General features: G+C 42.1%; 1 protein-coding gene across 1 annotated transcript; it reads left to right on the top strand.

Annotated features, from left to right (window-relative positions):
* Window positions 1-138: 138 nt before the first annotated feature.
* LOC311303063 (uncharacterized protein) lies at window positions 139-4872 on the top strand. The gene is made up of 4 exons (XM_084429335.1): window positions 139-600; window positions 3190-3321; window positions 3417-3554; window positions 4589-4872. Exons 1-4 carry the CDS (start codon window positions 513-515, stop codon window positions 4720-4722), a joined length of 492 nt encoding a protein of 163 aa, XP_084285461.1. The 5' UTR covers window positions 139-512; the 3' UTR covers window positions 4723-4872.
* The last annotated feature ends 19101 nt before the right edge of the window (window positions 4873-23973 follow it).

The following is a 23973-nucleotide window of genomic DNA, read 5'->3' as shown; positions in this document are numbered from 1 at the left end:
TGACTGCTGCCAAATATTTCTGTGTACCCAGTCCACGGAGGAAACGCCGAACATCTTTCTTTCTTTCAAAATTCTTTAGAGGAAAACTGTTTCCATGTCCAAATGAGCGGTTTCCATTCAGTTTACTTTGGGAAAAACTCCTTGGGTCTTTAAAAACGTGCGGACGTGTTCAGATCATCCCGCCCCAAAACTCACGCCATTGGTTGAGTGCTAACTTCAAGTTTTCTGATTGGCTTACTGGCGTGGTCAAATACTTTCTCGTTCTGAGAAAGGTATGATTTCTTAATTTTTTTTTATAATAACATTTGACAAACTGTAGGGCCAGCATATATATTTTTTAATGTCAGCTAATGTTTTGATGGTAGGTTCGTCGTCCGTGTGTACTTCGCGCAAGGACCTTGAAGCCTCACGGACTCTGTAAGATCTCTCCGCCCCTCCTGACTCACGAACTCACTCAGAGTCAGCGCATATTCTTTCCAGCAGAGTTCATTGTGTGATCGCAGGTCGAAAGGATGACCGCTCGAGCGTACTGTACTGTGTTATTGTGTCTGTCTGGATGCTGGAGCTCAACAGAAGCTGCTCCAGGACGAAACTTCACAGGTGAGAAGATCCATGTTCTTTTAACTTCATACGCAGCCCGAAGAAATGCATTAAACAAGTGCCTTACATATCTCAGCACATTACAATTCTCAAACATACATAGTATAGACGTCCAGTGAAAGATTTACTTTGTACATCTGTTAAGTTTAAATAATTAATATAAAGTTATGCTGCATACATAAATTGTCATACTGTACGAAAGTTAACTTTTATGTTTTATCTAGGCTATTAATTTATAGGCAATATGTGTGTGTGTGTGTGTGTGTGTGTGTGTATTTCCCATTGTACAAGAAAAACACGTATAGACAATTTTATTTATATTTAATATTAATGGTATATTATGTAAGAATTTTGTATCAAAAGATCCAAAAACCACTTACACAGTGTTATATATTTCTTTCAATTATGTTCTTACATTATCCTAAATGTTTCCAAGAATTTGTAAATTCAGAGAATTTCACAATTTTAAATAGTGCCCGTCCCATGTCACTTGTCGCCTGTCAAAAACGTAATATCCGCATTATCCATGGTTTCCGCTTGTACTGCCATAGTAACTATGGCGACAGATGTGGACAACTGTTTAATGTTTAGAGGCACGCTGTTGTTGTTTCGTTCAAACATTATGGATCATGGCAAGCAAACTTTGGGACAAAAGGAGAACTAAAACGAGGATCAATATCGGCATAGCGTTTTCGAGACGTGGACAGCAAACTTCGACTTGACAAAGCTTCACGACTTGACAGAGACGCCACTCTTGCATGTGCTTTATTAGGCAGGTGAGCAAATATCCATAAAACAAATCAATTTTATATAGCTCAACATGATGAAATGTTATGATCAGTATGTTATTCTAATGTTGATTTAGCTTACTGCTAGTCTCATATAGCAACAAACTAACACATAGAATAACATTATAACTTTCAACACTCAAATGCTGTTTAGTATGATAGTGTAACGTTAGACCAAGCGAAACAGCATTGTGTTACCTCGCAAGTTTAATTCGTCTAATAAACGGACCTGTGTGAGTAGTAATTCAGCACTTGTGTGTAGTTCGGTAGAATTAAATGTCCTCATTCCTTTATATCCGCGGGACTCGCGTGTGGCGCTGATATCTGTCTCTTATTAGCAATCGCACCCTGCTTCATAGCACAGTCATGTTAAAAAAACATGAATTTTTCACTCATCCATAAACATTATTAGATCCATCGGCATGACGGCAAGTTCCATGATTCCGCTTATCACTGCGTCATCAATCTACGCCTTTGTCATTGTAAGAGGTTTCCCTAGTGGAGAAAAAAAGTACATATTGTAGCTTTAAATGTTTTGTATTTTCCGTCTATAATACAATATAAAATGAGGAGCTAATTATAACTCATTCAATAAGAGTATGATCATATGGGTTTAATGTATTCAGTCCATTTACTCTGTAACGGTGGCTGTTTCAGAGGAACTAGAGTAGGATCCAGATGCAGCTATCATTTATTCAAACAAACATAATAAAAGTAAATCCAGGCAAAACTGATAAATCCAGATCCAGGAAGGCCAACAAAACTGATACCAAGCGCACATATAACATCCATAGAAGGACAACACCAGACAAAGAACATGAGAATCACTGGGGAACATGTACGCAAGGGGTGATTGGCAAACAAGACACACCTGGGAACTATCAGGAGCGAATCAACAAGAACAACTACAAAGGACTACAAAACATGGCTCAAAACAAGAAATAACATAATAAGTCCACATAAGACCAGGGGAACACAAGACAAGGAGCGGATTTCAGACGCTCCTCAACAAACAGACACATAATTCCAGGAGGGAGGTGGAACAGGGGGAGGGATGGAGGGCCAGGCCAGTGTGGTGGATCTGGAGATTGAGGAGGATCAGGGAGTCATGGTGGAGCCAGCAGAATGGGTAACCAGGGCAAAGCAGGTGGCCAGGGCAGAGCTGAAGATCACCAAAGCAAAGCAGACGGGGCTGAAGACCCCCACCGAAGAGAAGGCAGAGCTGATGACCAGCACAGCGGAGCTGCCGGGGCTGAAGACCACCACTGTGTAACTGAGGACCACCATTATAGAGCAGACTCGACAGAAGATCCATGGCGGTTGTAGACTCTGGAGTGGCCGCCATGACGGTTGGAGACTCTAGCGTGGCGGCCATGACGGTTTGAGACTCTGATGTGGCGGGTACAGAGCGAATGTCGCGTTCTTCCTCCACGACACCCACAGGTAATGCGGATCCACTCAGCTGCAATGCCAGGATGACATAAAATCCTAGAGTCCAACTAGGGTCCCATAGTGGCATGATCGAGCTGAGCGGCTCAGATGGTCCCCCATGGTTAAAATGAAATAAGGGTGTTCAAGGGGTTGGCATAACAATTATTTTGACTGATACAATTGGTTACAACTCTTGTTACACACTTTTTTATATGACATTAATTGACACAGTTTAGGGATACAGTACATTTCTAAACTACTTTGATTTGAAGCAGATAAATATGTTAAAAAGCTTGAGACACAATTGCAAAACCACTGACTAAAAGATGCTGAAACAAACTATTTCAAACTAATGATGCTCTTTCTGTAGTGGTCGATCACTGTCCGGCGAAGCTGATGGTCGTGCCGTCCAGTCGAGGATGTGTTTCTGATAGAGACTGCTCTGGAGGACACAGATGCTGTGTATTTGACTGTGGGGCTGTGTGTGTGCCGCCTGCTTTCAGTGAGTTTAAATGAATAATGGATAATAATACTAGAGGTCTTTCAAAAGGAACACGGGGGAACAAAATTGACATCTGTCATGTGTCTGTATAACAGCAAAGCCAGGAGTGTGTCCACGCAGAAAATTTGGAGCAGGAGTGTGTGCTGAGTACTGTGTCAATGACAGTGACTGTCCCAACAATGAGAAATGCTGCAGCAATGGATGTGGACATGAATGTACTGCTCCATATACAGGTATTATTATATTATATTATATTATATTATATTATATTATATTATATTATATTATATTATATTATATTATATTATATTATATTATACACTTTACAATAAGGTTCCAATACATTTGTTACAGGATTTATTAATCTTTATTAACTATAAATAAAGAATTTTATTAAATAAAAATACAGCTTTTACATTATACATAAGTTCATGTCAGCTCAGATCCATTAAATAATAATAACATATACAACTTTTGATTTGAATAATGTAATAGTATGTGGTAAAATTAACATTAATAAATGTTTTAGAAGTATTTTTCATTGTCAGGTCATGTTAGCTATTATAGTTAAATTATGTTAACAAATGGATTGTAAAGTGTTACCATATCATTCTATTCTATTCATGTTTGGGTCAGCTTTCTCATTGCCTTTTAGTTTGTCTTATTTTAATAATAAGTATGATTTTTTTAAGTATTAACTCTGCCAAAAGTACATGAATTCGGCCTATAGCACTGTTTTAGGCACAAGGTGGTTTTACAAAAGATGAATAATAATACTTAGAAGAATGCAATTCACTCTGTAAGTAAAACTAAGAAAACCAGCTATTTATGCCCGTTTTGAGTGTTTTGTATGGAAGCTTGTTTCTCCCACTGAATAAAAAATAAAAAAGGTAATTGCGATCTCAAAATTCAGACTTTTTTCACCACGCAATTGTGAGTTTAAATCTCGCAATTGTGACTTTTTTTCTCAGAATTGCGTAATATAAAGTTGCAATTGCGAGTTATAAAGTCAGAATTACATGATATAAACTCGCAATTGTGAGTTATAAAGTCTTTCTTTCCTCAGAATTGGATTTTATAACTCACAATTCAGACTTTTTCCTCATAATTGTGAGAAAAAAGTCAGAATTGTGAGACAAAAAGTCATGATTATCTTTTACATTTTTTATTCCGTGGCAGAAACAAGCTTCTATTTTTTTGTGCTGTACATCTGAGGCTGAATGCCATTAAATGGCCTGACTAAAGCTCAATATCTCCATCCATGCAGTGAAGCCTGGTCGATGTGCCCTACCGAAGGGGACTCCAATGTGTGCCGAATACTGTTACCATGATGGTCAGTGCCCTGCTGAACAGAAATGCTGCCCAACCACCTGTGGTCATGCATGCAGTGAACCGTGCTGATTTAACCACCGGAAAGTGTCCGGAGATAAATTTTGCATAATAATACATACTTGAGTTATTTTACTTAAATCAGTTCAGTGCTTTATTCATAGGGGATGTTTTCCCTCTTTGTAATCACCAAATAAAACATCATAGTTTTAGTAAACCTTCTTTTAGTGTTGAGTTTTTTGGCCATGAAAAAAACTAAGAAATTTGCTTCATTGAAGAGTTGGTATTTTTTGGTATGCCAAGTGTTCATTTGGATGTTCTCTTCTCACATAACAGCTCATTGGCATCATTGCTTAGGAATGTACAAGTTCCCCTCCCCGAGACCCAAACACGTGCAAAACATTTTGTAATGAAAGAGACCTCTGTTACCATCCTCTCCAGGAGCTTGGCAGCAAAAGTGTCATAACAATTGTCACTGTCAGCAAAACATGACAGTGATGGAAAAGCCTTGCACTAAAAGTACTAAGCTACCAGAAATGAATCGATCAAAGAATGCAGGTTAACGCTGTACTTTTGGTAATTTAGTCACATAAAGAGAAAAGAAGTGGAAAAATGAATGGAATTTGTGCTGAACCGAGGTTGGCTTGCATCAGCTTCCAGGAATGTGAACAGACTTTGAATTCTGTCTGGAAGGAAACAATGTTTACATCCTGTGTTTAAGAAAGATAACATTTGAGCCCAGTCAAATCACCTTTATTTATATAGCGCTTTATATAATACAAATTGTTTCAAAGCAGCTTTACAGTGATAACAGGAAAATGATGCATTTCGGCTTTTGTTCAGCTTAAGTCAGTTCAGTGTGGATTCAGTTGCGTTGTAAAGATCAGTTATTAAATTAGTTCTCTAGAAAGCAGTTCTGTAAAAAAAATTATGTCATCGCCCAGCTCAGTTCAGTTCTCATTCAACAGAGTCAGTACAGTCAGATCAATAATATTGTTGAAATTAAGTGTCCCCAACTAAGCCAGAGTCGACAGTGGCAAGGAACCCAAACCCAAACAGGCTCAGTCGGGGGGGGCCAGTTCTCCTCTGGCCAACGAACGAACACGGTGTCACTATGATTCAGGCTGCATCACAAGTCAGAATTCAATTATTCATCCAGTTCCTTTTGCTTGAAGATCGATTCTTCACCCGGTATGGAGCCGAAGCTGGCCATAGGGTGTGTGAGGAGGACCTGTCTGGTTCTTGTGGTCTCTGCTGAGGATCTGTCATGCCGACGAGGCCTTCACAGGGGATTGTCTAGTAGACACTGTCTCTGCTGACATTCAGGGCTGCGTGTTTGTCGTGTCTAGGTGCAGGTCCACCATCTGATATGGATCCGGCTGACTACATCAGTAACCTCGGGATAAGAATGAGACAGACTGACTAAAATTAGCGTATGCCATTCTTTTTACGATGTAACTAGTACATCGGGTGTTATGGGAAGTATTCCCGGTTACGGTTGACCTAATTTATGTGCCCTAACAATCATTTAGATATTTGATATTTAGAGTGATATTTGATTCAAACGTAACATTTGATCCTCATGTCCAGAACACGGTTAAAGTATAATTTTTTCACCTCAGAAACATTGCAAGACTGCGCTTCATGTTATCTTTCTCCGTGGCGGAAAAACTGATCAACACGTTTGTTTTTTCTCGCATCGACTATTGTAATGCTCTGCTCACTGGGGTCTCTAAATCAACTCTAAATAAATTGCAGTATGTTCAAAACTCGGATGCCAGAATCCTGACAAGGTCCAGGACAAGTGAGCACATCACTCCAATCTTGGAGTCCTTGCACTGGTGTCCTGTCAGGTTTTGCATAGATTTTAAAATTCTTATGCTTACCTTCAATGCCCTGCATGATTTATCGCCAGAATACCTGTCTGAACTTTTTTTACTGTCTACACCCCAAGGCGTAATCTCCGCTCTTCTGAATCTGGCTTTTTAACTATTCCTGCAACGCATTTACGCTCTATGGGTGACCAGGCTTTTTCTTCTTTGGCTCCAAAATTGTGGAATTCTCTCCTCACTGAGATTAGACATGCTGAATCCTTTAGTGTTTTTCTTGTCCTAAAACGTATTTCTTCCGGCTAGCATACACTCACCTAAAGGATTATTAGGAACACCTGTTCAATTTCTCATTAATGCAATCATCTAATCACCCAATCACATGGCAGTTGCTTCAATGCATTTAGGGGTGTGGTCCTGGTCAAGACAATCTCCTGAACTCCAAACTGAATGTCAGAATGGGAAAGAAAGGTGATTTAAGCAATTTTGAGCGTGGCATGGTTGTTGGTGCCAGACGGGCCGGTCTGAGTATTTCACAATCTGCTCAGTTACTGGGATTTTCATGCACAACCATTTCTAGGGTTTACAAAGAATGGTGTGAAAAGGGAAAAACATCCAGTATGCGGCAGTCCTGTGGGCGAAAATGCCTTGTTGATGCTAGAGGTCAGAGGAGAATGGGCCGACTGATTCAAGCTGATAGAAGAGCAACTTTGACTGAAATAACCACTCGTTACAACCGAGGTATGCAGCAAAGCATTTGTGTAGCCACAACACGCACAACCTTGAGGCGGATGGGCTACAACAGCAGAAGACCCCACCGGGTACCACTCATCTCCACTACAAATAGGAAAAAGAGGCTACAATTTGCATGAGCTCACCAAAATTGGACAGTTGAAGACTGGAAAAATGTTGCCTGGTCTGATGAGTCTCGATTTCTGTTGAGACATTCAGATGGTAGAGTCAGAATTTGGCGTAAACAGAATGAGAACATGGATCCATCATGCCTTGTTACCACTGTGCAGGCTGGTGGTGGTGGTGTAATGGTGTGGGGGATGTTTTCTTGGCACACTTTAGGCCCCTTAGTGCCAATTGGGCATCGTTTAAATGCCACGGCCTACCTGAGCATTGTTTCTGACCATGTCCATCCCTTTATGACCACCATGTACCCATCCTCTGATGGCTACTTCCAGCAGGATAATGCACCATGTCACAAAGCTCGAATCATTTCAAATTGGTTTCTTGAACATGACAATGAGTTCACTGTACTAAAATGGCCCCCACAGTCACCAGATCTCAACCCAATAGAGCATCTTTGGGATGTGGTGGAACGGGAGCTTCGTGCCCTGGATGTGCATCCCACAAATCTCCATCAACTGCAAGATGCTATCCTATCAATATGGGCCAACATTTCTAAAGAATGCTTTCAGCACCTTGTTGAATCAATGCCACGTAGAATTAAGGCAGTTCTGAAGGCGAAAGGGGGTCAAACACAGTATTAGTATGGTGTTCCTATCCTTTAGGTGAGTGTATATGTGATTTTTCTTTTCTTTTTTTCTTTCTTTTTTCTTTTCTTTTTTTCTCCATTTCTTTTAAATTGATTTTGATTGTATCATTCTATTTATTTTTTATTTGTTTGTTTTTTTTCCTTTTATCTTAATGTATCTTTTCTGTATGTCTTTGTAAAGCGCTTTGAGATGCAACTTTTAAGGGCGCTATATAAAATAAAGTTTATTACTATTATTATTATTATTATTATTATATTTAACTGATTTGAATAATAAATAAATTGATAATGTGCCATGTGACTACCCGGTTAAAGAGGTTTTTAGTCTAGATTTAAACTGACAGAGTGTGTCTGCTTCCCGAACAAGGCTAGGGAGACTATTCCAGAGTTTGGGTGCTAAATAGGAAAAGGAACTACCGCCTGCAGTTGATTTTGATATTCTAGGTTTTTTCAGCTAGCCAGAATTTTGAGATTGCAATAGACGTGAAGGACTACAATGCGTTAAGAGCTCACTCAATTACTGAGGAGCTAAACCATTTAGTGCTTTGTAAGTAATAAGCAAGATTTTTAAATGTATGCGATGTTTAATAGGGAGCCAATGCAGTTTTGACATATATATATAAATATATATATATATATATATATATATATATATATAAAGAGAGAGAGAGAGAGAGAGAGAGTAGAGTAGCCCTGGCATCTACAAATCCCATTCATAACCATAGATTGAACATCAATCTCTTCTGATTGGCTGGGATTGTATCATGTTTACTAGGGATGGGATGAAATATCGTTTGACAAAATATCGCGATACAAAACGTGACGAAACGCATCGAGGTCGAAAAAAATGGATCGCGAAATAAAGATAGATGGCACTGCTGCATGATTTGCGTAGTATATAAATAATTTAGTGTATTATATGTGTGTGTATGTATATGGGGCAGACATACAGTCTATGGTGGCAGGCTGGCAGCACCATCTGCTGATCAAGCAGGGTAAAACTAAATGAAAAAAAAAATGTATATCCGGGGAACGGTGCGGTGCGTCGTCACGTCAAGACAGCACATGTTGCAACAACAACACTGCAGTCTAACTTACAGCGAGCTAACAAATATTAGCATTAGCACCAACTGCCTTGCCCCCAAACAGCCGACCATGGAGTCAAATGAGGTCGAAATTGAGGACGCTCCGCCTGGATACAAGTCATATGTAGTTTTTTTGAAGAAGAACCAGTCCTGAAATAACTTAACCTAGGATTAGAGCAGCACTAACTTTTCCATTACCAATTAGCGCTTTTCCATTACCAGTACCAGCTCGACTCGACTCGACTCGACTCGACTCGCCTCGACTCAGCTCGGCTCGGCTCGCTTTTCGCTCCGTTTTCCATTGCAGATAGCTGCTAGTACCTCCACAATAGTACCTGGACGTCATAGCGACGCCGCAGGAAACTGCCGTGACTTAATCTTTTACGCGAGACGCGCGAGACACACCCGCTACCCACACACAGGGCAAAGGAGGAAATCGAGTGTATGCTGTTTTTGGATGTTTTTGTTTTTGTTTTATATTTTTTTCTTTTTTGATATCGTATCGTGACGTATCGTATCGTGACCCTGGCATATCGAGGTGCATCGTATCGTGAGTTTAAGTGTATCGTCCCATCCCTAATGTTTACAGCAGTTTCACACACTTGCGTCTGCAGTGCCAGGCAAAAAATAATAATAGGTAAGCTGATGCTGGTACTACTTGGATAGTCTGATTTAATCAGTGGTACTTTTAGTTTAAGAACCAGTGAGTTACTACAAATCTGTTCAACTACATTACCTACATATGTATATATACAAACTACCATGTCAAATAATAGATTAAAGAAGGATTTACAGTCAGCCAATGCAGAGGCTCTTTCACATACATTAATTCAAACAGAATGGCACAGATGAGTGGAATAAAAAACATTACATTCTTCCTCAAAATCCCTCGAAGCATACTCAACAACAACAACAAAAAATCTGCAAATCGTTCTCAACACGTTATGGGTTTCCAGTCAGTTTATTATAGGAAAGTTAACAAGTGTTAAAGAGCTGCTTCAGGATTTGAATTTAATAACACCCAGTCTGGAGGTCATTATGGGGTCAGCCCACAGGCAAATGTATGAAAATAAAGGCAAAACACTAAAAACAGTCCATTGCTTCAAAACAACACATATTTGAATATCAGTGATTTACAGAGAGTGGACAATACTTGCCACATTCTTAGACATCCATTTTCAGCAGCTGGGTTGTAGTGTCTGTGTCTGTGAAACTTGGTCACGCTCTCAAAGGGGTGGTGTAAACTGAGATGACAAAATTCAAGCTCTTCCATGTATATTTCTCCCAGATGCCTGAACCACGCAGTTCCTTTGAAAAAAGTTCACATGACAGCAAGCTATGGTTTAAAAAAAAAAAAAAACACTGCAAAAAAATGTATTTGCTTATGTGTCTCAACAAAACAATAATAATAATAAAAAAGTGGCTAATCCATCTGTCTTGGAAGCTCATTTGTTCAACAAAAGTTCTGAACAGTCACTTGGCATCGAGTCCTTCCAGGGCTGAAAAGAATCTTTAAACTCCAGCAGATGCCGTTTTAGAGTCATTATTCTCTCAGCTGCCTAATATGGACATTTCAGGCATCAGACCTGCTCTTGGCAGTTAGGTCAGCAGTTGCACTCCCCTTATACGGTGAACGAGGTTGGCCAACTGTTTGGCCAGCGCTAGGACTCGGTTCATCCAGGAACGTGCGGGTCAGCAAGTTGTAAAAGGAAACGTGACCACCATGCAGGTGAGGCAGATGACGTTGTAGGGCATGCTGAAGTCAGACGTGGGTAGATTTACCAGCAGGGGTTCGGCGTACACTCGCACAAAGTAGCTTGATTCTTCTTTAACTGGGACACTGGAAGTCAGAGGTGAAACATTATAAAGAACCAAAACAAATAAGGTACACTTATTTACTATTAACACCAAGGCCAGTTTATACATACAAACTAAATGCTCCACAATGAAACACGATGCATTAAGAGCCGGGGGTGAAAACTTTTTGAATTTGAAGATCAAGGTAAATTGTACTTAATTTGTCTTCCGGGAAACATGTAAGTATCTTCTGTTGCTTCCAAAAGGCAGTACTAAATAAAAATAAAATTATATTTAAACAAAATATGAACATTTTGAACATCTTCAATTTTTAGACTGAGTAGCAGTAGCATCGACTCATGCATACACGCAGCAGCACGGCAAAGTACTCAATGCTTGTTACCGTTACCTCAGGGAACCAAGATTACGTTAGTAACCGGAACTTTCCCTTTCGATATGGTTCACTCGCATTACATCAGAGTTTTTCTCTTGACGCTATGGAGTACGCACGGCAAGGCACTATCGCATCAACTATCCAGTGGGACAGCCTCTTGTTCATAACTGGCAGCCCTTTAGAGAGGCCTCCGTAGCATACAAACAGCTGCCCTGTTTGTCTGAATTGGCTAGAGCGCTCAATGTACACCCTAAGGGCTCGAACTGGGCAAAGTGGGTGTGGCATCTGCTCATCTTTGGTAGAGGGGAGAGCAGAGAGCAAAATGACCTGTGGCCTAAAGGCTGTGAAAAGCACCTTAGGCACATAGCCTCGTCTGGGTTTAAGGACAACTTTGCTGTCGCTGGGCCCAAACTCGAGGCAGGAAGTGTCCAATGACAGATCTTGCAGGTCACCAATTCGCTTGACTGATGCCAGAGCCAGCAGAAGGGCGGTCTTTAGCGAGAGAGGCTGTAGGTCAGCCGTCATGAGCGGCTCAAATGGAGGGCCCTGGAGTGCCCTCAGAACAATAGACAGGTCCCAGGAAGGGAATGTGTTGGTGCGAGGCGGATTTAGCCTCCTGGCCCCTCTGAGAAATCTGACCAGCAGGTTGTGTTTCCCAACCGACTAGCCAGCTATAGGAGCGTGGTATGCTGACGTGTGGACAGGGTGCACCCGCCGTCCAACAGCTCCTGCAGAAATGAGAGAATGGAAGTGATCTCACAAGACATATAAGACTCTATATACGCCGGGCTGAGCGTATATACTAGCCGGAAAAGATCTACCAGGCGTCTTTGCGCACAAAAATGGTCTAAGGAACCCTATAGCCTCAAAGAATGTGTTCATGACCTATTAGGAGAGACGTGAAGGCTCCTGTCAAGAGGCCACAGATGGAGGCTCCACAACTCGGGTTGGGGATGCCATATTGACCCCTCCGCTGGGAAAGGTGGTCCATCCTCAGCGGGATTGGCCATGGTGGTGCTGACAGCAGCTGAACTACTTCTGGGAATCATGGCTGGTTCTGCCAGAATGGTGCCACGAGTAAGACTGAGCATCTGTCCCCCCTGAATCGAATGATGACCTGAGGGAGCAGTGCTACTCAAAGGAAGACATCAAGGCACAGAGAGAGCCACCCATGGATAATGCATCATTTCCTTGCAGAATATCGGGCAGTGTTTGTTCTCTTTCGATGCAAAGAGATCCACTTCTGCCTAGTCAAAAATGCTCCAAATCATACAGACAGTCTGGGTGTGGAATCTCCACTCCCCTGGAGGTGGTCCGTCCTGGGGCAGAATACCTGCTCCTATGTTCATGGCGCCCGGCACATGTATCACTGAGCACACTACTGAGAGGAGATTGTCCTGTCCCCACAGGAGCAGGGGGCCTTCTGGAAACCAAGCCCAATTCCACTCCCATCTGATACAGATGGGGCAATTTCCAGGGGACCAGGGCTCTGGTGCAGCCGTAGGTCACCTTGAGAATAATGACGTGGACCTTCAACCAGCGTTGTAGTTGCCACATGTGTAACAGGCCCAAGGGAACTATTGAGGAGGCTGCTGCCATGATGCCCAGTAGCTTCTGAAAAATTTTCAAGGGGAGGGGGTTGCTCCCTAATCTGAATGGCGTTGCTAACTTCAGAATTTTAAGGGAGCGTTCTGGCGAAATCCAGGCCCGCATTTGGGACCAATCAAATACCGCCCCCAGGAATGAGATGCGTTGGCTGGGGAACAGCAAGCTCTTGCTCGAGTTGATCATGAACCCCTGAGATCTGCATGGAGCAGAGATTGGCATGGGGCTAGGGACAGTCCGAATGGTAGGGCCCAATCCCAGTCCCCTGGGCAGATCATCAGGAGGATTTGTTTCAAAGTTAACATTCTGAACGGCCATCTTATCAGAGCGCGGTTCAGACATCTCAAGACGAGAATGGTCCGCCATCCTTCTTGGGGATGAGAAAGTAGCAGCTGTAAAGGCCTGACTCACTGTGGGGACTTTTCCTGCACGCCCTTTGCTAGCAGAACCTGTACTTTGGCTAGGATAACATGAGCGTTGACATCAGAGACCGAAGTGTGAGTCACACCCCTGAATCGGGGGTCTGCAAGCAAATTGGAGCGACTAACCCCTCTTTATTTTCAGCAAGAGGGGGTTTTCATTTCAACTGTGGCGGGGAGCTGACGCTTGCAGCAGGATTTGTGAAGGTGTTTGTTTTCTTGACTCGCTTTAACAGCCGAGGGGGGTCTGGGTGCGCATACCACTGGTGGGGTGGACCCAGTACCGACAGCTAAAACAGCACCTCCATCGCCCGAACTGAAAAATGGGAGGTGAATTGGAAGGTGAACACATGGTCGATTTGAGGGTGGTCCAGCCTTGGCGATGACGTAGCCCCTCCTGCTTTTGCCCAAAATATGAATGACTACTTGGGCTGCTCAAAATGGGATGCGCTGAGCTGGGCGGAAGCACTGAACTTGCCTGCTTCAGTAGGAAGTGGCGCACCCCTGCGATTCTTGTGACGTTCCAGGCCGCCATGAAATGCTCAGCAAAGCCGTGAAGAAACGAATATGCCTAAGGGAGCAACGGGGGAATCAAGGAGGGCTGCCTTGTCAGCGTTTAACCAAGTTTAACCATAGGTGGCGCCACCTTTGAGCACCACTAAACAGGCCATCATACGGCTGATCACCTTTGTCTTAGTAGCACACAGAGCGAGGTCGGTCGCACTGTGCTGCTCCTTGAAAGCAGGGTCTAGGCCGCACTTATGACTTCACTCCTATTGGTTGTTGCTCCCAGAAGTCGCTCTTTATTTGCATAAAGTTGAACAGATCTTAACTTTGACGCATCGCTGGATATACCCCATCCGGTCGTCAATGGTCGCTGTCGCTCGTGTCGCCTGAAAACACCCGCACTCCAGTGAGATGAATGGGATTGTGTCGCTTTGTCACTGCATGTTGCTGGGAGTGTGAATGCACCTTCAGGCTCCAGAGACAGAGAAACCGGCGGAGAACAAGGGGCGAGCTGACTCGTGCTCTTGCAGTGAGAACATCCGTCTTTGACGAATGTGGCTTGGCATGGGTACGGCACTGGAGGCGCAGCATTTTGAAACAAACGCTGGCAAAAACATGCTCTTTTTTTGAGTGAAATATGCTCTAATAGTCTCATCTGATAAGTCGCAGGGGAGAAAAGCCATTCTCAGCTGCCGAAATGTCAGTACGGTTATCAGCTGCGGGAATCCCTTTGCTGCAGGGAGAGTGAGGGATTTGGACCAGCATGAGCTCACTTAGTCCTGTCTGCTCAGCCCTGTGACTCCATTGTTTCTTCCTCTTAGGCTCCAAAGAGGGAGAGAATGGTGGAGAACGAGGGCCGGAGTCATTTCTTTAGAGAAAGTGGTCCGCGAGCGCAGCAAAGCGAGACTCATGCTCTTGCAGTGAGAGTGTTCGTCTTTGATGAGACTGCCCCAGCAAGCAACGCGCTCAGAAGTGCAGTGTTTTTAGACAAACGCCAGCGAAATATATGCTCTATTAGCCTCACCTGACAGTCACAGGGGAGAAGCGTCATTCTCAGCTGCCAAGCAGTCAGCGCTGTTCTCAGCTGCAGTGCTGTCAGTGCCGTTCTCATTCTCACTGTGCATGTGCATCTCAGAATCTCTGCAATGGATCACATTTTAAACTGCCTCCCAGGGATAACGGGATATAAATTTCAGAGTCTTTAGAGCAGATCACTGTATAATACAGCCATAGTACCCACATATGGCATGTTTCTATTTATATTTTATCAGTCAGATATTTCTATAACTCTTTTTGTCAGTTATTCGGATTTATTTTACTTACTACTTATTGACTTAATTGCCCCATAGACTGGTAAAATAATATTTATACAATTTCACTATATTCTGTTATAGGTTAGTTTACTATCAGTTCTCGTATTTTGAACCTGTTATGTTAGTTTCTCGATTTCAATTTCTTAATTACCTACTTATGTATAACCTACTTACGGATTCTTTCAAATAAGATTAATAAAGCTATTAAACCGGGGAGGACTGGGAAAGCTCCTATCTTCTATCTCATCAACTGCTCTCAAATCATTAAGCACCATTTTGTTTTGTCCACCTTAGCAATTAGCAATATGGGTGTTACAGTGGCTGGCTGTTTTAATCAGCCCCTCAATGGTCTTTTTAATTCCTTCTATAGCCTTTTATTTAAATCGATATTGTTGAGTTCTTGGTAACGGTGATCCTGGTCTAATTTTAATTGTAACTGGATTAATAAGCCTACACCAGTATCATGCTGAGACCACAATTTAGTTGGTGCCTGTTCTTCAATTTCTTGTAGTTGTTTTTGAGTCCAAAGTTTTTTTTCTTTCTATTCAGTAATCACCACTCTCGGGATTTCTGTCATAATGGTAAAACAATTAATTCTGAGGTATGTTTTATGGTGATTGGAAAATAGAATAATTGTCTGTTGCTTCCCACTTATACTCTCTTCAGCTCATTACAGCATTGGTCCTACATGTTTTGAATGGTTTCTTTTATTTACATACACTTACTGTCTTTTTATGTAATTTAACCATTTGGGTCAATGCCATAATCATACATCATTGTACAATGGAATTAATTTTTTAGTCATGCTTGGCTCACAAAGGTGCTCATTTATGTGTTTTGCCCATTTGTTACTTGTCTTTCTCTACTGGTAAATTTCCTAACCAGGAAACTCTCTCAAAGTTAGCTTATATATTTGCTTAGCTCCCTTGTGATCGTGCCTTCTATTTTAACCTCCAGCATGAGTTCTTGATCAGCATCAGATGATAGTATTAGAAGCTGAACCCTCCCCTTATGACAGGTATTTGCTTCCCATGTGGCTCATAAGGCAGTGCATAGGCATTTTTTATATCAATTATTCTATTTCTCTGCACATATCCACATCAAGTGTTCCCTCTGCTGGCCATTTTGTGTTTTAACTTTTTGTCCTTTTTTTCACTTTTTAGAAAATGTTTATGGTTTTTTATAATAATTTAATTTATTATCACAGTGTGTTTTATGTTTTTAATATACTTCTCTTTTTCTTTTGGTTAGAATCACCCATTAACGCTCTTTACATTTTTTCTTTTTCCTCCCCCCTCACATCTTTCTTCTTCACCTCACTACTAGTGTACATGGAAATATGACAATCTTTGGATTGCACTGAATTGTTACTCTTCTATACTCCCTCTATCCTGTATTGAATTCCGTTCCTTTACACTACCAATAGGTCAACTGATATTTTCAGCTGATACTGTATCCAATATAGTGATTTTTTGGGCAGCAAAAAAACATTTTTCTGAGATTTATATACTCTATCTCTTCACCATTGCTCACCAGTCCACAAGCGGCCACTCTTATTCTTCTTCATTCAAATTTGGGAATGAGGGCAATTGTTCTAGAAACATGTTTTACTCATTCCATTATTTTCTTTACACTTTCTGTAATATCTGTATATTCTGCTTCTCTTCAGAAGTGATTGCTTTCGTTTCTATTCACGAATTCTCTTCTGTTTCAAATCTTCTTTTAGCAAACAAATCTCCTTTCAGCATCCATGCATGTTTTCACAACTTCTATCAGACAGGTTTTAAGTGGTGACTATAAAGGAGCAATACATTGTGACTGGGAACTTCTCTCTGTCTTCCTTTCTCTCTGCTTCACTCTCACACACTTTCTTGCAGCGGTCACCTTTTTCCCACTCTTACTCTTCTTGCAGCCCCGCCTCACATTTAAGGAAGAGGAGCGTGGCATCCCAACCTTTTTTTCTCACTGATACTCTCACACTTGCTCTTGCTATAGGGGTGAGAAACGCATCAAGCAGTCAATGCTTTTATTTTATCAAGGGTTGCATTTCTTCTAACTGTATCTCAACAGTGACAATTTGAAAGATGTCAAAATAATCTGCAAAGCCAATTATTCTGAATGTTTTTGGTTTTTGGGATAAGTTTTCACTGAACAGGGTTCATGTGATCATTCACAACTTGTTTGTTTTCTTTTTTGCTTCTATTAATGACTTTTCTCTCTTCTCCCCTTCAAATCTCCATCTGGCAAAACATTCTCTCTCAAAGTCCATCAAATCTCAGTTAGGAGCAATGCAGAGAAGAGGCTCCCATTCACAAATACACTCACTCTTGCTTGCAAGCACCTTTCTTTCTCTCTGTCGCACGCACATACTGCTATCACACACATACACATGCACACCACTCACACAGCATTACACACACTGCTACTTTCAACAGCAACACAGACACAAAAATGCAGACATTTATCTTATAACATCAACATCTACACTACCAACAATGCACAATTTGATACATACCACTCACACTTATAACAACAACATATAACATATAACTTAGACAAACAATAAACAGACACAACACAGCACAGGTTAATAGACTAACACATTAAATGTTCCAACACGTGACCTGTCCGTTCAGTCCTCTCCCATGGTGCTATTTCGAGAACAGTGGAGACGATCAAAATCTCCCCCTGTCAAACCATCAGCTGTCCCCAACCAGCACACAGCCCCGGCCGGTTACTTCATCAACGCTGGTGTCACCACAAGAGGGCGGTATCCACAGGATTTTGCACGTGCCCTATGCACATATACTGTACAGCTCTATTCACTTATTGTGTGTCAGCAATTAAAAGTAACGTTAACCTTATTTCTGCATAACTTAATTCTTAATATAGGCTTAAGCTCTGAATTTATGGATTGTGTTTTACTTTAGTGCCTTTCGAGTACATGACGGTGCACAATATGTAAAGTTGTTGACTTCTCTTTTAAACTTTAAAAGAGACAACTGGATCTAAGGAGAAAATGTGAGCCTAGTGTGTGACGTTGTTGAGGTGTCTTCTGAAACTTTAAAGGAGACCATTGTGAGAATGGTATAATTTTTATTTATTTTTGTCTCAGGAGACAAGTGTTAGAAGCAGGAGACTCAAGCTAAAGTCTCCATTTGATGTTACAGTTTTTTTCAATTGCTTACACACAAAATTAAAAATTTGGCTCATTGTGTCAAAACTCAACACACAAGATTTCTTGACACAGCACTTGGAGATCAACATCTAACTGCCAATGCAAAATAACATTCTGCAATCAAAACGTAACACTCTAACTTGAAAAGGCCCTCTTCGGATCGATAGGAAACACACATGCACATGCAATATAAACAGTCAAAGCAAACACAACACACAGGTCAACTGTACTCAAGACACTGCCTACATTTGTAGTCTGTAAACCGTGTTTATTTCCACAACCAAAACTCAGTGTACAGGTGCAGAACTACTATAAGTATTGAACATCTGGTGTAGGTGTTTCTATTGCAGGTCCATGTCAGGGATCTCGTCGTCGATTGGGGTCGGGCCACAGCACCTCGTCCACATCACAGGCAATGTCTTCCCTTGCCAGGCAACGGGGAAAATATCTCCGTGTGTGGCGTATCCACCCATGGATCGACCCCACCTCGATGTCCCCACATGCCTCCTCCATCGCTCGCAGGAGCGGCACGCGTACATGTGGTAGGCGGTCATAGACCTTCTACCGCCATGCCGAAAAGAATTCCTCGATCGGATTTAGGAACGGGGAATAAGGGGGCAGGTGCAACACTATGAAATGGTCGTGGTTGGCAAACCAGTCCCGGACCAGAACAGCCCGGTGGAAACTGACATTATCCCAGATGACAACAAACATGGGCTGCCCTGGTCTGTCCTGTGTGACCACAGCATGTAGTGCATCGAGAAATGCCAGTAGGTGTGCAGTGTTGTAGGGTCCTAGGGTGGCATGGTGATGGAGGACCCCTTGACCACTAATGGCGGCACACATGGTGATGTTGCCCCCGCGCTGCCCGGGGATGTTCACGATGGCCCTTTGGCCGATGATGTTCCGGCCCCGACGTCTGGTTTTTGCCAGATTGAACCCAGCTTCATCTATGTAGATGTACTCATGTTGCTGCGCTGCCGCATCGAAGGCCAGGACAGTCTGTAACAGAACATGCATATACCAAAATGTCACTATTGTGTTCCTGAATACAGCGGTACTGCCTCTACAATGTCGCACAATGACTGTGGATTGGGTTGGACACATTCGGATATCACCAAAATGTTGGCAGTGTCCCTCCAACAATGGAAGGGGGGCGACTGCAAGGTATATAGCCATGTAAACACACAACTGCCATTGTAGTGGTACTGTGGCACTCACCTGCACATAGTCATAGCGAAGGTTCTTGACTGCAACACTGTTCCTCTCAAATGGAACCTTGTAAAGTTGTTTCATGCTGACGTGGTGTTCCCGCAGGACCCGGGCGAGTGTCGTCGTACTGACACTGTGCACATTGTGGAAAATTGCCTGGTCTTCGAGGATGCGCTCACGCAATTGGCGCAGGGTGATGGTGTTGTTTGCCACCACAAGGTTGACAACGGCCAGTTCCTGGGCATGGGTGAACACTCGTTGCCTCCCTCCCACGGCAGGTCGCCTGGCAGTTCTGCAAACAATGCATGATTAGTGTCGATGGTTAGGTTCTGTTCCCCATCCCGTACTGTCATACTGTACGTGGTGAAATACTGTATAACCAGATTCAGCCAGAACGCTGATGCACAGCAAATTTGAAAACGCAAATTTAACACTCTCAGAGTTACAGTCAAATTATGTAACACTCCCCCAGGGTTTATATGTAAACCACTGTAAAAGTGTTAAATTACTGTAACACTGGAAAATCTACACTAACACTAGACAATTTGCTGTGTGGGTACTGTGCAGTCCTTTGGCGTTAATTCAGGACATACCTGTTTTCTTGTCGGTATGTCCGAATGATGCTGGCTACCGTGAAGTGGCTGAGGTTGGGCCGGACCCTCTGCCCGGCCTCCCTCATAGTCAGGCCATGGTTGATGACATGGTCCACCACAGTGGCCCTGATGTCGTCAGTGATAGTTGTGCGTCTGCCTGGTTCCCGTTCAGGTTGGTGCCATTCTCCTCTCCCTCTTCCCACGTCTCTTCCTCGTTCTCCTCTCCCTCTTCCCCCATCTCGTTCTCCTCTCCCTCTTCCCCCATCTCGTTCTCCTCTCCCTCTTCCTCCATCTCTTCCTCGTTCTCCTCTCCCTCTTCCCCCATCTCGTTCTCCTCTCCCTCTTCCCCCATCTCGTTCTCCTCTCCCTCTTCCCCCATCTCGTTCTCCTCTCCCTCTTCCTCCATCTCTTCCTCGTTCTCCTCTGCCTCTTCCCCTGTCTCTTCCTCGTTCTCCTCTCCCTCTTCCTCCATCTCTTCCTCGTTCTCCTCTCCCTCTTCCCCCGTCTCTTCCTCGTCTTCTCCTTCCCCTTGGTCCTTCGGCCTCCATATTCGCAATTGTATCACGACAGGTGCGCATACCTGAGTTCTATTTATAGTGCTACAGCTGTGACTGATTGGTGTTCAATTACCGGTTAAGTGTTTTACTGTGTGTGCGGGGGTGTTGCTATTGTCGCATGTGTTTTTATTATTGAATGGATGTGCTGTATGCAAAGTGTTTCCTCATTTTCCAACGTGTGTAACATACAACACTGTGTGTGTAGTGTTTTGCACCGTGTGTTGCACAATTGTTTGCAGTGCAATGCCTACAATGTGTTTATTCATTTGGTGCCTGTGTGTAAGACATGCATGCAAACGGTACGGTTTTGACGCTTTGATCTGGGCATTCACTTTTTGTGTTTTAGCAATTGGGAAAAACTGTAATGTAACCTTATTTATGTCAAGCAGAAAATGTGATGTGAAAGACACTTTTTTTTCTTCCCTCTGGGTAGCTTCAATCTCATTCGTCCACACCATTTCAGTCAAACACAATACATGCATTGTCATATTTCAAGTTTTTTGTTGCACAATGATTTACAGATTTTCTCGATTGCTAACACACAATTCATGAAACTTTTCACCATTTTCTCTCAACTATAAACACAATCTCAAAACTACACACCAGCTTGTTCAAACCTCAAACTTGCACTTCCAATTCAAATATTTCAGTCAAAAACATATTCTCTTTTGTCAGAATCAAACGTTGGCCTCAGATGACACACAAAACACAACAAATACATAGACTGCGTAAAGTACACCAGTGAGATCAATTCATAACACTGTTACGAAAACCTTCTTTTGGCAATCAGGAATCATTTTACAGCTCAATGTCTATAACAGTATACAACATAAATAGCGGGGTGCAGATACACAGAAATTCAACAGTAAGGTTTGCGAAAAGGTTTTTTTTTTCATTACTTCTGAGCTATGAAAAGCACTACAAAAGAAAAGTTCAAATACCAAAGAATTAAATATGAGCTTGGTATGCAATACAATACAGTATACTGTCAATTATAGTACAGTATTAAATAAATAAATTCAGCATCCTTGGCCAAATTACATTACAGTATTGGTGACCATATTTTCCATACAGTAGCCTATAACAGTTTCTTAGTCTTCTGAGAATACTTTCTCTCCCTCCCCTGGCAGTCGTCTCACAGTTCTGCAAAAATACCACATCCAAGTAGTACTTGGCCACAAATCAGTTTGACATTTATGAGTTTGAGGGTGTACAACATGTGTTACAGTATTTACTGTATTATGAAAGTTGTCTCATCTAATGTACTGCTACTGTGTATGTACTGTAATTATACTGTATGTGCAAGTAATTTAAAACCCTGTAGATGAGCCTGTAGGCCAACTTTCCTCGTGGTCATTCACGCACAAGAACATGGTCAACTATAGTGTCCAACTTTGTATTTCATCAGGAACAAATGTGTTTTTATCCCATCCCTTTCATTTCCCATCCTCTTCCTCTTTGTTTCCCGCCTCTAGGATTCATTTTCCAATGCACACAATCACCTGTGTATTATCCTGATATTCTGATTATAGTGTGTCACAGTTTTGCTACTTAAAGGTATAGTGGAGGATTTTCCCGAATTTTAGAAAAGAACCGCCCTCTCCACTTTTTGAAAAAATGCACATGCGCAACACTCTACCTGCTCTCGAGAGGGAACGCCTATTAAACGTGTTCACGAGAGAGCATGCACGAGCTAATCATAGCTTACATTAACTTTTACTAGCAGTGATTTTAAAGGAACACTCCACCGTTTTTTGAAATAGGGCTTATTCACATTCTTTCATACATTTAGATAGGTGTGTAAATGCATTTTTGTCTCAGTGCATGCATTGTTTTAGTTTGACAGGGTCGGCGCTAGCTTAGCTTAGCACAATGAATGGAATCCTTTGTTGCCAGCTAGCATGTCCTGAGTAAAAGTGATAAAACATTTTTTTTAAAAACACGTAATTACTTCTTGTGGCCTGCGTATTCACAACGAGTACAAATAGCGATGCAGATTAACACTAGGCGATTTCCTAGGCAGATATTGACTCGTGGAATTTCATGTGTTGCGTGATATCTCTGCGCCCAAGTAGCAGTGCTTCGCCTAAGTAGCTGTGCTTCGCCTGTGCTTCCCCCTAATATAGTCCCAAGTCAATATCTGCTTAGGAAATCACCTAGTGTTAATCTGCATTGCTATTTGTACTCGTTGTGAATACGCAGGCCACAAGAAGTAATTACGTGGTTTTTTTTTTTTTTTTTATCACTTTTACTCAGGACATGCTAGCTGGCAACAAAGGATTCCATTCATTCCACCTTGATGATCCACCCGGAAAAAGAAAATCCTCCGCTATACCTTTAATGTTTACACATGTGTGCTATTTGAGTTCACAGTGTGACACTTGAGGTAACTATATTGTGTACTTGTGTTGTCTGAATGGGTAAAATTAGGAAATTTTGTGTAGAGCTTAAAAAGAGCAACCTCTGAGCAATAAAATATTCCTATAATGGAGTCTTGAAACAGATTGCAGCAAGACAATGCAATAAGAGATGTTCTTTGTTTCTTTTAACACAATCTCAGTTTTGACTATTTTTCTCTCAAATATTTATCATGTCTCATTTGTGTCTACTTTTATTTCTCCTAAGGAATTTTAGGAGAAATACATTTGAAAGGCTGTCGATACTAAAAAGAGAGATACTGTATATGATAATCACAAGCTCAGGGAAAACTCGAGCTTAGAAAAAGCAACCACTGAGCAGTTATGTCAATCATAACTGCACATGAAACATTAACAGGTCTTTCCCTTTTCTTAAAAAAAAACAAAAACATTTACTCTCCTTATCCAGTCCTTTAAAAAAAGTATGCTGGGTATGCTACAGCACGCTAGATCTGCCGGCCTTCCAGCTGTTCAGAGCGGATCGCAACGCAGAATCAGCAGGGAAATTGCGTGGCGATGGGACATGCTTCTACATCAACGAAAGGTGGTGTACAGAATGTAACAACATTACTAACTTCAAGACACCAAACCCCAGCACTGTGGAGAATCAACAACTGGCCTGACGATTTTGAATGAGTTTTATTGAAAAACCCTGTCTCACACCCCACACCCGTTCTGACCTTCTCTACACCTATCAACACCTCCAGCAACCCCCCTCTCCTCCCTCTTGCACTTCAGGTCTGTGAAGAAGATGTGTCGGGTCTTCTGGAAATAGAAGACAAGGAAAGCACCAGGCCCAGACGGTGTTACACCAGCCTGTCTGAAATCCTGTACTGTCCATGAGACAGGGAGTTCATAGGCGAACTCCGTGGTCGTGTCAAGGCTAACAGGAAACTCAGGGACGACCTCCACG

Source organism: Rutilus rutilus, assembly GCF_951802725.1.
Source record: "Rutilus rutilus genome assembly, chromosome: 13".
Taxonomy (NCBI): Eukaryota; Metazoa; Chordata; class Actinopteri; order Cypriniformes; family Leuciscidae; genus Rutilus; species Rutilus rutilus.
This window is presented reverse-complemented; position numbering and strand designations above follow the sequence as displayed.

Bases quoted from the DNA above. Each gene is read 5' to 3' on its own strand.
- LOC311303063 (XM_084429335.1), top strand. From the start codon at position 513: ATGACCGCTCGAGCGTACTGTACTGTGTTATTGTGTCTGTCTGGATGC. The intron at 3,322-3,416 runs GTGAGTTTAAAT...TCTGTATAACAG, and splicing joins GTGTGTGCCGCCTGCTTTCA to CAAAGCCAGGAGTGTGTCCA. The intron at 3,555-4,588 runs GTATTATTATAT...CCATCCATGCAG, and splicing joins ATGTACTGCTCCATATACAG to TGAAGCCTGGTCGATGTGCC.